Source organism: Martes martes (assembly GCF_963455335.1).
Source record: "Martes martes genome assembly, chromosome: 15".
NCBI lineage: Eukaryota > Metazoa > Chordata > Mammalia > Carnivora > Mustelidae > Martes > Martes martes.
Window position 1 is genome coordinate 3743997 of NC_137903.1, and position 16386 is coordinate 3760382.

General features: G+C 45.5%; 1 protein-coding gene across 1 annotated transcript in view; it reads right to left on the bottom strand.

Moving 5' to 3' along the window:
* SPTA1 (spectrin alpha, erythrocytic 1) overlaps positions 1-16386 on the bottom strand; it is a gene marked incomplete at its 5' end in the record, with an annotated part of 61096 nt that overhangs the window by 23626 nt on the left and 21084 nt on the right. Inside the window, 12 exons of the mRNA XM_080824150.1 lie at positions 57-200; positions 963-1160; positions 1274-1373; positions 4077-4258; positions 5049-5193; positions 5956-6047; positions 7017-7118; positions 8381-8567; positions 9157-9308; positions 10253-10390; positions 12059-12151; positions 12992-13209. Of these exons, the coding sequence (XP_080680276.1) occupies positions 57-200; positions 963-1160; positions 1274-1373; positions 4077-4258; positions 5049-5193; positions 5956-6047; positions 7017-7118; positions 8381-8567; positions 9157-9308; positions 10253-10390; positions 12059-12151; positions 12992-13209 (1751 nt within the window). The remainder of the gene's footprint in view (positions 1-56; positions 201-962; positions 1161-1273; positions 1374-4076; positions 4259-5048; positions 5194-5955; positions 6048-7016; positions 7119-8380; positions 8568-9156; positions 9309-10252; positions 10391-12058; positions 12152-12991; positions 13210-16386) is intronic.

Below are 16386 nucleotides of genomic sequence, written 5' to 3' on the forward strand. Positions count from 1 at the left end.
TCTTTGTTATCATTACTAATATTTGTTATTGGAACTCTTGCATTGGTCGTTATTACCTGGGAAGCGATTGCTTTGTCCAAATCATCCCGTTTCTTCTCCAAGGCCGCCAGAGTGTCTAAGGAACTATGGCCTTCTGACCTCAGGAAATTCTCACGCGCTAGCATCCAGCTCTCAGCCTGATCACAGTTCCCGTGGAACAACTATGGGAAATGAAGGTAGAAGTTATATCGAATCCAGGGGACAGAGGAAATGATCTATTTTTCTCCTGTAACACTAATATAAGGGATCCCATAAGGGTTGCTTATGTTCTTCCAAGAAACACTCACACAGTTGATCTTAGCTATTCTGTACCTTTTACTCTTCCCTGAAAACACATTGTTTCTGTTTAAGCTACACTCTATTCCCCTGGTGCATTTCCCATATGCTGCAACTAGCCGATGCTGGCTGGTTATTGCTTTAGGACCATCATAACCACTACCCTCAGGGCCACCAGTCACCTGTTCGTCTCTTCCATCACCGGCACTAATCACTCAGACTTCTTTAGCCTTAAAACTTTCACCATTTTGTTTTATTAATAATCACTTTCTGTTCCTGAATGGTCTGTCTACACATCTAATTTCACTATTTCAGAAAAGGGATGTTATGTTACTAATCTTTGTGTTTCCAGGACTCCACACCCAGCAGGTTCTCAACAAGAATCAATCAACCAAACTCTCAATCAATAAATACATTATAATCACCCTCTCTCGTGCCAAAAGCAGATCCCCACTTTGGTCCTTCTAACAGGAATACGAGCAGAGAACACCACGATGTTGAGAGCACAATGGCAGAGAGCCAAGAAATGCCCTTGCACCTACAGGAGGGCAAGCCCAGTGACATGAGCACCTGCAGGAACTGTGCAAACTTGCACAGAAGGAACAGACTGAGCTTAATCCTTCTTAACGGGGTCAAGTGTGCTTTACCTGCAACTCCAGACACTGATCCAACATCCTCTTGCGTTGTTTCCAGGCTTTCTCCAAGTCGTCCTTCTTTAGCCTGACCGCCTCAAGCTTTTCTTCAATTTCAGGACTGGAACGGTGCCCACTGCTTATAAGTTCTGCACCGAAGTCTTCTAAGGCCTGGAAGGTGGGCGCTTCAGCCTCCATGTCAGCACGATGCTCCTGTGTTGGAAAAAGGAAGAGGCTGGTGGCACCAGGGGAATCTCAACAATGTTGCAAAGTGAGGGAAGGTTGGGAGGTCAAGTGGTCAGTGGCTGTGGATTTTGCAGCCGGACCTGGTGTCGCTCCAGCAGGATCTCCGTGCCGATTAAATCTTCAGCCAGCTCCTCTGATGACACCAAGCCGCCAATGTTACTGATCCAGTTCTCCAGGTCCCTAGAGAAATAGACGTATTTGGATTGACAAGAAATCCATGCAGCTTGCAACAAGGCTATCAGTCCTTGGCTTTTTCCTCCCTAGAAAATATTTCCGGATTCACACCTTCCATCAGGCTTTATATGCTTCACAGATCTTAGGTTTGTTGTTCACAATGGTTTTTGTTTGCTTGTTTTAAAAAGCAAATTTATTATTGTAAATTCATTGCACATGAATCTTCTAGTGTATAAGGAATGAAAATAATCTTTAAAAATGAAATAGATAAAAATATAAAATTATGGAGATGAAGACAGACAGACACTTTCTCGAATTTGATAACAATGCCTAAGAAAAATTCCAAGTAAAAGGAAAATCAGAAAAAAGACAAGTGTGATAAAGATGATTTACTAGAAACCAATTGGAAATGTTTTTTTTTTAATTTTGACAAGCTTTTATTTTTTTTCAAAGTTTTACATAAATTCTAGTTAGTTAATATGAGAAGGGGTACCGGCACCCCAATGTTTTCAACAGCATTATCAACAATAGCCAAACTATGGAGACAGCCCAAATGCCCATTGACTGATAAATGGATAAAGAAGATGTGGTGTTTATATATAATGGAATATTACTCAGCCATCAAAAAGAATGAAATATTCCCATTTGCAATGACATGACTGGAGCTAGAGTGTATTATGTTAAGCAAATAAGTCAGAGAAAAACATATACCATATGATTTCACTCATATGTGGAATTTAAGAAAACAGATGAGCATGGGGGGGGGAGAAAGAGGGAAGAAAACCATGAAAGACTCACAACTATAAAGAACAAACTGAGGGTTGAAGGAGGGAGGTGGGTGGGGGATGGCTAGATGGAGGGTGGACGATTGTGATGAGCACTGGGTGTTGTGGGTCAGTGACGGATCACTGAGTTCTGTTGTTTACACTGTTTGACTTAATAATGGCAATCCCTTATGTTTGAAAATGTCTTCACATGTATTATCTCTTTCCGTTCTTGTAATAATCCAGTAGAGAATTCTGGGAACTCTTCCCTTTTCAGTTTGGAAATGAGGAGGTCAGCCTAGAGAATGTAAGTGATTTATCCATGTAATAGAAGTAAAAACAGATGTCTGGGAAGAACCCGGACACTCAAATCCTCAACCAATACATATTCCATTACTCTAAATGATCCTTGTACATGAGGAGTAAATTCTTGGGTTTAAGGATCCATTTTGTATGGAATCTCAGGAAAGTATGTCTTTATTCTTACTTTGATTCCCAGCATGTGTGTACACATACACATATACACACATGCACACGCACTCATGCATGTACACACACATTTATGTAATCTGTCTGTCTGTCTGTCTGTCTCTCTCTCTCTCTCTCTCTCCCCATGCTGTTGATGAGACCAGGGCCCACTTCTTACTGTCAGCAGTCAAGGGGAATGACAAGGAGAGCTAAGGTCCATGAGCCAGAGGATAAATAACAGTTAACAATGCATATTAGCATCACACACAGAGACTCCTTCCTCTTGCTGAAGAAAAAACAAACATCCACTCTAGGGCAGAAGGGTCTTTTCTTTTATAAACTCATGTATTCACTTAAACAAGTAAGTTTCACTGGGTACTTACTAAGTACCAAACATTGCAGAAGAGGAATTCACACTTTAGAGTAAAGGGAAAAAAAAAGCAAACAAAACACAAGAGGCTAAAACCTATTGTTTCAAAAACAGCCTGGAAAGCAGAGGGTCATAAAGAGATAAAAGCCAGTGTCAGAGTTGCTCGGACAGAGGGAGTATGACCGCCGCATACTGAAGGGTGGAGTTCACCGAGGGAAGGAGGCGGCATCTGACTTGAGTCTGAAGCCAGAGCAGAATCTGTATGTACAGAGAGCTGTGAGCAGGTATGATTTGGGGGGTGGCTGTGGACGCTATTTATTTATATTGTATGAAAAACTACAGCGTCCCAGAGATGCCAAAGTAGGGAGGAGGTTGCCAAGAGGAACTGCATTTATTTACCAAAAGTAAATAATTTTTTTCCCGCAAAAGTATAACATTGTGAGGAACTACTTCTTGGATCCTTGATTCCAAATGCTCCTCCCAGCAGACGACGGTGATGGGGCAGAACACGGAAGCTGTTCCACAGATGAAGTGTCTGTTTGCTCCACTGTGATAATGTCTAGGGTCTCTAATAAGGCAACGGAAGTCCTCAGGATTTTATCTTAACATGTCTAAGCTTATGCCCCAACAGTTGTCTTGAGCCCTCTGATATGCACAGTTGTGCCCCGGCTGCCCCCACTTCCTGAACATACTATACACCATTCTTAACCTCGTACCTTTCCATGCTAGTTCCGTGCACTTGTTAGGATGCACGTTTGGGCTGTATTGTGTTTGACTGTGGGTATCTGTGCTCTTCTCTGTCTTTCCAGTAGGAAGAAAACACCCATTGTCTACAACACTCCACACAGCGCCCCATGTATCGTACATGCTCTAGGCTGACTTGATTGGCCTCAGTGGTGTCATGTTCGTTCAAACTTGGGTATTCTAGGGCTTGAACTACTGGGGCTGTGCTTTCTGCGCCTCGACCAAGGTACGATCTGGACGTGGATGTACCCTCCAAACCAGGAGTAAAGAGCAACCATATCCAGGCTGCTTCTAAAAGGTCTGCACGGGCCAGACATGGGCATGGCCCACCCCACCTGGCGGAGCCTGCCTTTGGAGCTTTACCTGGCTCGCATAAGGAAGGTGTAGAATTTCTGGGCCTCATTTAAGTTCTCCTTCCGCTCCTCCGAGCCCTTCAGCAGGCTGTCCCACGCCTCCTTCAGCTCCGTCCCCTGCCTCCGTAGGTCACCAGCAGCATCTGGGTGGGACTCACTGAGCCGCTCTGCTGTCTCCACCAGCATGGTCACCTGAGGAGACGCAAGAGCTCTGAAAATCAGCAGTTAGAGCCATACCTAGTCTTAGCGAAATACCGCTTCTGAGCCCTGGCAATGCTCACTCCTCAAGTAGACGTCAGGGAGGTAAGAGCACATCTTGCCACTTCATCAAATAGTGCCAACCCTTTCAGTACACATGGTAACTTCCTCAAGTAGTCAAACTCGACATTACCAAACTTCTTTTTTAAGATGAGAGGGTGTTGGGCAAATGGTTAAGTGAACCTGTTGATAAGTGGCAAGGTCAACTTTGCACCCAAGGGTCCTGACTTTTAATGTGAAGACCTTTTCAATATAGATATTTTCTGTGCCCTTTCTGCAAGATAATGCCAACCTGCAGGATGCCCCTGATTTATCCCAGATTGCACCTGGCAAACTCCAGAGCTTTCTTGTAGGTCAAGTAGGATTAAGTTCTATCAGTTCCTTATGAAGAAAACTGCAACACACCCAGCCCAGATCATCCTGGGGGTGGCCAGTCCCTCCCGGTCTGAGGCTGCAGGCCTTCTATACAGGTTAGGCACTTGGAAGCCACTAAGAGGTGCTTGGACAGCAGAGGTCATTTCAGGATGTTTTCCCTCCATGTTCTGAGGTCCTGGCCATGTCCTTTGGGTGCCCTCGTCTTAGGGACAGGTACAAGATCAAGTACGGAGTAAGACAAGGAGAAATGTGAGAGGAGGGACTGGGGAATAGAAACACAGAGGAGGCCACACAGAGGCATCGATGTGAAGAGGGATGTGTTGGAACAGCTTGGGAGCGAATGTCCCACCTTTTCTCCCAGAGGCATGAAGTCTCTCTCAAAGATCTCGTGCTGCCGCTGGAGGGCCTGAACGCTGAACAGGTCGGAGCCGGGATCGGCCACCTGGAGGGCCTGGCGCTTCTTCTCGATCTGCTCCTTCATCTCATCTGCTTCTCTGGCTCACGAGAGTGAAGGATTGAGGGTGACAGTGTGTTCCTCAGGCGGCCCAGCTGACTCCAGGGACGTCCTTTCTACTCATCCCCGCCCCCTTCCTGATGTGTTAGAACATAGGCTCACTTCATCCTCCCACCTACGACTTGAGGCAAAGCTACTGTGACCACTTTCCACAGGCAAGACCAGAGCCTGAAGGAGGCTATCTGCTCAAGGGTAGACAGCTACTAACTGGTGCAGCCTGTCTGGGCCCAGGGACCTGACTGCTCAGCCACCCTGTGCATCTCTGTTTCCCTGCTCCAAACACTCAAAAGTATGTTTATACCCAGTGAAGGTGTTTGGTTACCATTTGCTTGCTTGTTTGCTTGCTTGCTTAGCTATGTGTGTGCAGACACAGATTTGGAATCAGACATAAAAAAAGGTTTGAATCAACAGTTGAAACCAATGTGGTATCTGTGGCTGGCTGCCGTCTATGGCTAGTTCTGAAACAAATTACATAAACCTCTTATCTCTACTCCAAGTTTCATTACCTATCATGAAAACTGCTACTTATGCATCAGGATCCAAGACCAGGCACTAGAAAATTCGAGCTGGTTGTCCGGGAGGACCCCATGTGCCGAGTAACGAATTGGCTACAGAATCACCTGACCTCCGCCGATCTAGTCTCTGCATGTTCTAGTCATAGCGATACCTCTCCTGCAGCAACCAGGCTCGGGCTTTCGAGTGGGTTCTAGAGAAGCACTGCCTCTCAGGGTTACCATCTCACCTTTGAAACACCTGGACCGCGTGGGCGCTGCCCAGCAGCTGACGCTGCTCCTCTGCAAGGCTCTGCAAGGAGTTCCAACGAGTGTTCAACTCCTGGAAGAGGTAGACACAATGGGTGTCGGCTAGAAAGCTAACTCAGGTGGCTCAGTGTTGTCCAAAGACCCAATGATGTTTGAATGCTCGTTGTTGTTGTGTGACCTACTTTGGAAACTTCAATAGGTTTCTTTCCTCTCTGGAGTGCTTGGCGGCTCTCGTTCCTGCAGTGGACAAAGGGATGTTTCCCTCCCCAAATGATGTTCCAGAATGGAAACCCAACCCTAGAGCAGCAACCGACACTGACTGCTACAGAGACGACATACCAACCTCCAGAAGATGGGTACGGCATGTTGCCTTGGTAGTTAGCGGCTCTTATATTTATGCATCCTGAAGGGACCAAACCAAGCCACCGCTTAGAGCTCTACTTTCCGCAGAGAGCACGCGCATTATTCCTACGCACATCTCTTCTCCCTCCTACTCCACCTCAACCACCTGAAAAGAGGCGGAGAACTGCTCTTCCCTGGTTTATGACAACCCAGAGAGCTGGACTAAACATCCCACTCATGCTCATTTGATCTTCCATGGAACGAAGGGTCCCAGTCTAAATCAGGTCTAGAACGTCCCACCTCTCCTCTGTACTGACCTGTGTTTTCCTCCTTCTTTCATCAGATTTTATCAGAGCCTGTCTCTTCTAGTCAGCTTTCCTGACCAGCCCCTTTCCACTGCTATAGCTTCTTCCCTCCATTTTCTTTATATTTATGTATATGAGCATGAATTTTCTGTGTCTGTAAGTGAAGATGTGGGGAGGAGGGAGACATGTGTTGCAATTTATAGATTTCAGATCAGTTTAAATACATACATGGGAGGACTACTTGAGCCATCATCTTTGACCTTTCCTGAAGCCAACTTTCTATCTTCTGCCTGTCCTAGCTGATCTGTGGAACATGAGGTTGAGTGTATCAAAGCGAAACGGGGCCCCTGAGCTCCGTCGGACGGTGAGGAAACCACGGAGGGAGTCCTACTGACCTGCCGTATTTGAGCTCCTTCTGGTGTTAGAAGCTTTTCAAAGAGAAGATCGTCGGCCACCTTGTTGATATCCCTCAGCCGAGGCTCATTGGCCTTCAAATCCTGGGTGGGAAAATTCGTCCAAAGCAGCATAAATCCCCTTCTCAGGAATCTTCATACCTGCCTGCCCCCCTCTGCCCTAAATATTAATATCGCTAACCTGACATGCAATGCACAAGAAGCTACCCTCCGATCTGCCATTAAGAAGAGGAGCCTTAAACCCCCTGACCCCAGTGGCTATTGAGAACTTGGCAAGAGAGCTGCCAAGTTCTGGAGTGTGGAGCACATCCAATTCCTGAGATTTCTGAAAAATCTCTCCTGGATTACCTAACTGCAGCCGGTGCTTTCCTGCCAATACAAACTCCCCTGTCCTCTAAAGAACTCCATGGACTAAGTTGTAATCGGCTCGTGTTAAGGCGTGTGACAAGAAATAGCTCTGAGGAGCTCATGACGATGCTTGTGGGGTTGAGATCACCCATTACATTTTACAAAGGCCTCTAAATGAGCTTCCTCATGGGAGTGTCATTCCTGGTGTTCTTTCATAATTTTGTCCTTGCTTCCCTTTTTTTCACTTTCCTCTTTCCTTATACATTCTATATGTGTATGTGAAATCCCTATTTACCTATCATCTAGCTCTCTATTATCTGTCCATCCATCCATCCATCCATCCATCATCTAAGTATCTATCATTTATCCATCCATCCATCTGTCCATCCATCCATCTATCCATATATCAATCATCTATCACCTCTTTATCCATTCTTTTATCTATCTATCTATGTATCATCTACCTATGTGTGTCTTTGAATTCTATGCAGAAAACATCATAAGAAAAAGAAAGGAAGGAAGAGATTTATATTCACTGCTAGCTAACGTGTAGGATGAGTCTGTGAGAATGGAGGATGGATGGTTTTAGGCGGGTAGAAACTTAGAAACTAGCTATAAGTTCTTCCCACTTTCCCATCTCAGCTTCTGCCCCATAATTAAGAGCTTCTGAAGAGTCGCATAGCCTCCCACCTCAACCTGGGATCCCAGAACGAAGCATGGTGTGGGATGACTGCAGAAGAGCTCAGGAGACCACTGCTTCCAGGAGGGCCTGGGAGTGTCAGGGACTGTAGGCTGCAGAGCCAAGGCCACTGATCCCTCTGTATCTCCCTTCCACATCTCATACCCAGAGGGAGATTTGAAACGTGGGACTCTCAGCAGCTCTGGGAAGGATATTCAGCAAATGCGAAGTTGAGGAACCACTTAGGAGAATGTGTGGGATAAACGGAAGCGGGGTCACTGTCCGAAGCCATCTGGAGGAGAAGGTTGCTCATTCTCACCGTTTGGAACTCGTCGAACTTCTTCTGCAGCTCCCAGACATCCTCTAGTTCCACCCCGGTGTTCTCCGCCTTCTTCTCTTGGATCCACTCTAGCATGTCGCCCGCCTCATAGGCCAGCAAAAACTCGTTGTAGCGTTGCAGCAGACGACGCCTACGCTCCTCTGCCCTATCAAGGAGGGAGCGGTACCTGTGTGCAGAAACAGAGAGACTGGGAATGGTGGTGTGAAACGTGGAAGAAATGCTGAAGAGTGGAAGCAGGGAGAGTAAAAGGAACAAGAAGAAGAGAGAGGGAAAATCAAACGAAGAATGGAGGAGAGGAGGAAATAAAGCTGGGAGGAAACAGCATTGAGAGCAGAGAGACAAACACACAGGGTTCCATTAAAAACAATACAAATGTCAGTGTTCCAACAGTGTGACTGGCATCACACTTCCCCTATTCTATAGACGTGAGATGTTCACACGCCAGCCAACACCTGGGTGAGAAGCTGGTGGGGTAACTAAGTTCACGTGGAAGTCAGAAGACTTTGATAACCTCAGAATGCTGGTCAGGCAACCAGAAGGAGTGGCTCCATGAAGTGCCTGACCTCAGGCAATTGCCTTCATCATTCTCATACAAAAACTGAAGTTTTTCAAGAACCCAAAGTTGACTTTTGGCTCGTAAAATCTGAGAATTTACAATGGCATCATTAATCTAACAGCAGAGTCATGAGAAGTGTCTTTGCCAATAAGAAATACTGAGCCAAGTAGGGTCCAGTTCTCCTGCTTCTAAAACGTACTGGTTCTCGATCTGTTCCTGGCGCTGGGCGATGCTGCTCGGATCTTCTCGCTGCCGCTGTGGGGGCGTGGGCAGCTCATCCTGAGCCAGTTTCCTGACATAGACAGCAGGCACAAAGCCTTGGTGGTCACCAGATTCCACCTTCCACCAGTCCTGGAGAGAGAGAAAGATCCCCACTCCTTCTTTAGTTCTTGAAAAACCACAAATAGGAGAGGCTTCAACTCTTAGAACTAAGTTTGCAGGCACAGGCCAGACTACGGTGGGCCTGGGCCTCTCCTCTCCACCTCTCCCAGAGCACCTAAAAATTGTGCATGGCCTTAAAATTCACTCGTGGATGTTTTGTGTTCCAGTATCACCCTGGGCCCCACAGAGCAATCTGGGGGGTTACTGAACTAACATTCCAGATTCAGTGTCCTTGGGGCACGACGTGATGACAGGAAGAAGGCTGAGCAGGGAGAAAGTGGGACTGGCATGTAGCTTATTTGCTCATGGACCATCCATCCTGCCTCTCAAAAATTCGCTCACCCTAGGACAACAATATCCTAGATTCTCTTCTTTTCTTCCCAATAATTTTTGGAAATTATTGAAATGAAAAAAAAAAATCATCTGAGCTCTTATGAAAAGAGCCGATGTTTTGTCCCTAGTCTCACAGGCTCTTTCACAGACCTGTTCCTCACATGTTAAAGAAACCCGAGTTAACAAAAAACTTCTCTTTTTTCCAGGTTCCTCCTCACCCTGGCCATTGTTGTTCCAGCACTGGGACCATTGGCATGAAGGAGGGACAAGCAGAGATGAGGAGAAAGGGATAAATTAGGATCACGGAGTTGCCATTCATAGCTTCTATGTCTTTGGGCAACTTACTTAGGCTTCTTGAATCTTCATTTTTTTTCGCTATAATTAACAGTATAACCCCAAAGGATATACGCAAGACCTTACAAATACCCGGAGGAAAGATGCTACTTAATAAATTATGGTGATTTAAGAGAGAAACATAGAAAATGTTCTTCTGGCAAAATATGGACATCTGGCAGGGCTGGGAGGGTGGACCATGGAGGAGCTGTCTTGCTGATGGGAAGAAGGTTAGAAGGGAAGGTCACCTTGTTGATGGAACTGAGCAGAGTTAAGACGTCGCCTTTCTTCATGGTGACTTCGCGGTTGCTGCGGGCCTGGAAGTCGTATAAAGCCACCACCCGCTGTTCTCGAGCGGCTCCCTCCACCGGCGCTGCCTGCTGCTGCTGAACCAGAGCAGGAAGCAGATCCCGTCAGTCGCCGGCTCGAAACACGTCTCTCTCCAGCCCCTCGGTGGGGAGCCGAGCCCAGCTGACGGGAGAGGAGAGCCTCGGGCTGGGCCGTCCCACTCGGCCGCCAGCCAGAGGGAGATTGCAACCAGCCCTTCTCAGACGCACGGTGCCCCCCTGACCCTTGAGGGGACGGGCAGGCTGGGAGGCATGAACACAGAATGAGCCACTGAGTGTGTAGTTTGTCAGAAACGTAGGGAGTGCTCAGAGCCTCCGGGGTGTAAAGCAGGTAGTAAGGTTTCTACGCCCCAACATCTCAGAAGACTCTTTGAGAAAGTGAAAAACCCACTGTCTCCCATCGCCTTCTGCCTTCCCCAGGCCTTCACTGACAACCCTTCCAACCCCTTCACTCTTGAATTATTATATCAGGGAAAGTAGACTTTTTTTTTTTAAGAGATGGGTGACCTAGAGCACAGGAAAGCCCACAGAATTGTAAAAACCGACACCGTAAACTGAGATCCGAGATCTTGGACCTCTCTTTAGCCAGCAACCTGCTCTCCGAGGTGTAGCCTTCTCTGATTTATATTTTATGCACATATCAGACCTCTGAGAGAATGAACGGAGTACAACACGCCTTTGGAAGCCGTGGCCCACGCCTGCTTCCCGTCAGAGGGAAAGATGTGTGCCTCCCTTACAGACCCTCCTGATTTTATCTCCTTGGAGCACCGTATTTCCTCGCCAGGCACAAGGCACTCTCCCACCGGTTCCCGAGGAAGGCATGGCACCCACGCTCGTGCACACACGGTGACCTGGCCCGTCCCACCCACGTCTGCTGTCTGCTCCCACAGTATGAACCCAGAGCCTCTCTCTCTCCTTCCACTACCGCAAGGAGACGCCCCGTCACTCAGTGGGTCCCAGCCTGGCTGCGGTTCAGGACAAGCTCTGAGCGCGGGCTCCTTCCTGACCACCTTCACATTCTCCAGCTCTCGCAGGACCCATTTCCCAAACACACTCGAGTATTCTGGGCTTTTGTGTCTTTTGCGCTCATACCTTATTGACTGGAAAAGCCCTTCGCATCTACACGGTAAACCATCTTTAAAAATAACCCAGATAAATTGGTTCACCTCAGCCGTGAGGATCCTCCTACTTTCCAGCAGTTTTATTCCTGGTGAGGGGAGCTCCTTTCCCTGAGACCCTTCCTCCTGTCCGTATGTCTGTCATGTGCTCTTATTTGCCGAACTTTCTGATCTCCTAATAGACCGGAGTTTTCCCGCAGTCGGGATTACGCTTTATTCAAGGTTGTGCACGGTCGACATTTCATAAGTGTATGCAAACAACCAGGAAGGGAGACGAGGAATCAGGAGGGACTGTGAGAAGGAGAGGTGTGCGTAAGGGGGCAGAAAGAAGCAGGAACGGAAATATCAAAGGAAGGAAGGTGGAAAGCGAGAGCACATCGATGAGCGTGCGATTGCGTTCACCGAGAGCCCCTTGAGAACTAAATCTGTGAACGCTGCGGAGAGGCTACCGTTCCTGCTTAAAAGGCCCAGAGGACTTAGGATTTCCTTTGCAGTTGTTTCCTGGGTTATTGGACGTACACGCCAGTAAGAAAGAGAATCCTCTCTCGTCGGGCGGGGAGTGTGGCTCCTGGCATCTCCACCTTCTCACCTGGCAAGCCGCCGCCTGGTCCCGCAGGGCTTGCATGCTGTTTCCAAAGGCACTCAGGTCCACCAGGAAGGCCTCGTGCTTCTTCAGAAGAGCCTGGATTTGTCGATGAGGGGACATTAGAATTGAGTACGGGAAGAGCCCTAAGCATTCTCGGGAGTCATTCGGCTGTTATTTGGATTGTATCAATCGTCCTAATTCCTGGTAAGAGACACTATAATAATAAAGAGAGGTGTTTGTTTGTTTGTTTGTTTGTTTAACTCTAAATTTGCAAGTATTAGGAAACTAGGAATTAAATGATCGAAAATTTCAATACATTCACTACTTTTGCTTTAATGAAAATGAAGTCACCATTGTACAAGTGTTTTATCGACCCGCATCCCAGCTGGAAGAGGGCGCTGCTAACGATGTTAGTTTTTGGTATTAAATACTAGCATGACTTTAGATGCCCACCACAATTACTTCTAGTGCTGAAGGTTTGTTAAACACTAGGCTGGCTTATTATGAGACAATGAACAAAACAAGAAGCAGACAGAGAGGGTAATTATGACCTTTGAGGTTCTTGTCCCAACATGTCTGCTTGATTTTATGTCAATAAAGTAATGAAACTATATATATCTTAGAACCATGGTTGGTTTGGGAAAGCCCAAGGTTATTCTGGGAAATTTAGGATGGACCAAGACAGGCATCATCTCTGGCCATGCCCTTTGGGGTTTAGATAATCTTTAAGGAATCTATAAACCTCTGTGGGATCAGGAAAATGTAGTGTACATTTTAGGATTTGTGTCAACTCCGAGGTTATCCCAACCAAAGCAAGGCCAAAGATTATCACTCTGGAAACACCCAAATAATCTCACAGAACCTGCAGCCGTCCCACAGTCTAATTCGGTACCATTTGGTGAGAACTAGGCAATGTCTACCCCCATGCCCCCTTACCCCAGCTGCTTCTTCATCAGCCCCATAGTTAGTGCTGTCTACGATAGGTTCCTTCTCTTGAATCCATGCTTCTGCCTCATTCAGGTCAGCCAGATACTGCTGGAACTGGACATTGGCCTCAAGATCATTCTGCCGTCTGCCGGCCCGAGCCTGGAGAGACTCCATACTGTCATTCAAACTTTTGACCCTAGAGGCCACATCTTCTGCAGCAAAGTGCCCTGTGGTGGAGTTAGAGAAAGGATGAGTATTGTCCTCAGTAACATCAGTTTCCTTTAGTCCTCTTGGTGACCTGGGAGAGAGAAAGGAAGGCATCAGGCTGCTGCTTTACGCTGTCAGTGTAGCAATTCACCTAAATTCCTGGGAGTTAGAATGTCCTGAGACGGAGCGTCCATACGTGGTCAGGGAGGATGGGTGTGTCTGTGTGGTGGTGAGGGGTGTGGTATAGTCTGCGGTACATAGACTTGAAAACAGAAGACTTTATGTGGGTCCTGCTCAGGGTTCCAAAAACATGTATTTTCTGGAATAAACAGAAAATCCAACAGATCGCCAATTCTGCCCAGAAAGGATTTATCACCACACGACCAGTTCTCCCACCCTAAGAACTAGAAAACAAGACAAACTACAACATATGACGACGTCCAGATCACAGGCAGAAGACTGTGACTCTTCAGAGAAGGGAAGGAAATGAGATGTGCCCCCACGTCCAGGGCAGTCTCTGGGCTATAGGGCCGGGGTGACGTCACACAAAACCAGCTGTCACACTGAGCTGAGCAGGCAGAGTGAGCCGGGGCAGGCAAGACCACCCACGCTCGAGGAGCAGGGGGCCAAGGAAGGACACCACACACAGAGCCCTGGAGATGTACAGGGGGTCTCCTCGCATGTTTGAGACTTACACGTGCAGGTCAGGAGACTCCCCGAGGTTAAGACAAGGGGGTGGAAAAGCAGGAGACCCAAATCCCTAAGGCTCAACATAGGGCTCCAAGTAGTTAACATCAGCTCCCACCAAAGTGGACCAGAAGAACGACGTTCTTCCCATCATGAAATCAGTTCCAGCTTAAGAGTACTCCCTGGAGGTTCCAGGGGCTTCAGTGATCACCAGGATCAACAAACAAAGACAACTGCACCAAGTTATATTGTAAGCAAATTTCTGAAAGCCAGTGATAAAGAGCTTAAAAGAGTAGCAGGGGAAAGAGGCATTTTACACAGGGAAGAGCAGAGATAGTAGTGAGAGCAGACTCCAAGTCGGAAGCCCCACAAGTCAACAGACAAAGCAGCAGCATCTTTAATTCCAGAAAGAAACTGTCAACCAAGAATTTGTGTCAGCTAAAAATGTGCTTCAAAATGAAGTCATTCAGACCAACAAAAGCTTAGAGGATGTGGGGTTAGCAGACCCGCACCACAAGAGCTATTAGGGAAAGCTCTCCACGTAGAAGAAAAATTACGAGGTAAAAATATCAGTGTAGTCAAAGGAACAAAGAACGAAATATATGAATGTATGTGAATACATATAGAATAAATATGAAAGGTTTTTTTTACTCCATTCTTACTCTTAAAGCTGATCGACTGGTAAGGCAAAATTAGCAACAATCTACAGTGGGATTTATAACATATGTAAATTTAAAATGTGTGACATCGATATACAAAGGAGAAAATAGGAGAAATGGAAACATACTGCTTACGGATCTTATTCTACACATGAAGTAGTATGCTTTTATAAAGTTAGAATGTGATGCATTAAATATCTATATATTTAAATCCCAGAACAGTGGCTCTTAAATTTTTGTTCCCAGAATCCTCTTATATTTTTTTAATTCCTTTCAAGCTTTTATTTAAATTCTAGTTAGTTAACATACATGGTAAAATTGGTTTCTAAAATTGGTTTCTTGTGTAAAATTTAGTGGTTCATCACATAGATAACACCTAGGGCTCATCACAAGTGCCCTCCTTAATCCTCATCATTCATCTAGCTCATCTCCTGCCCACTTCTCTCCAACAACCCTTAGCTTGTTCCCTATAGTTAAGAATCCCCTTATAATTTCAAAAATTATTGAGGATCCCTAAGAGCTTTTGCTCATATGGTGATATCTATTAATAGTCACCATATCAGAAATTGAAACAAAAATTTTTAAAACAAAAGAATATCCAAGTATATATTCTATTAGCCACTAGAGCAAAGGCATTCTCACACATCATGTGGAAAATTTCACTGTGCACTTACAAAAGAATGAATATTAAAAAGGCAAATAATGTCTTAGCATTATTAAAACCATAATTGGTGAATCACTACTCTAGAACAAACACATATGCACACATCTCCCATAGACTTGTACCCCACAGAACTGTAGCTAACAAATATGGAGATAAAATGGAATCGTAATAAATGCATCATTAATCCAAAGAAAGTGGAAACTGACGGACAAAGAAAAATGAATAGCAAGATGTTAGATTTAAGCCTAACCTTATTAATAATTACTTTAAAATTAAATGGTCTGAACAATCCCATAAAAGAGAGAGATTACCGGATTGCTAACATAAAAGTGAAGCCTAACTCTATGCTTTCTGTAAGAAATCTGCTTTAAACATAAAGAACTAGACTACCACCAAAAAGATGGAGAAACATATATTGTGCAAACATGAATCAAAGACAGCTGGTGTGGCTGTACTGATGTAGCACCAAGTAGCCTTCAGGGTATGACCAGGGGTAAAGAGGGCTCTCTATCATAATGTGGAAGATTTTAATTCATTAATTCAACAAGCCTAAATATGTACGCACACAAAAATATAGTCTCAACATACATGAAACAAAAACTGATAGAACTGAACAAAATAGATGAAATCCACAATTACAATTCAAGAAAAGAAATAAGGTGAGTCACTATAGTAAAATAGGAACTGTAAATAAACATTTTTAGTTTGAATCCCTCAGTTGAGATCTGAATTTTTGGTCAACAATGTGAATTTTAAACTATACTTTTGATAGCTGGATGCTAGCTACCAACATTTTCTTCTTCTCCTGCTTTCCTTCCCCCCTTCCCCCTCCCCCTCCTCCACCTCCTTCTTCTTTTGTTGGCAACAAATTATTCTTGAATCAAGGGAGAGATGATCCAGTGTAATCTATGTTGCTTATAGCACAGCCGGAACTTGATGTCTTGACGTTCAGTTTCAAACATCATCTTTAAGCAGTAGGGGGTTTTTAAAGACAAGAAGCCAGGAGGAGGAGAGATATTGAGATTACACAAATAAGGAATTTAAAGAAATGGTACTATTAACTATCCAGACTATAACTGCTTTAAATGTAAATGATCAAAATAAATGCAAATGATCTGAGGCAACTCTTCACAGATCCGGAAATTCCCATGTGGGAAAAGGGCCTGATTTGTTTTCTGGGGCTTTGT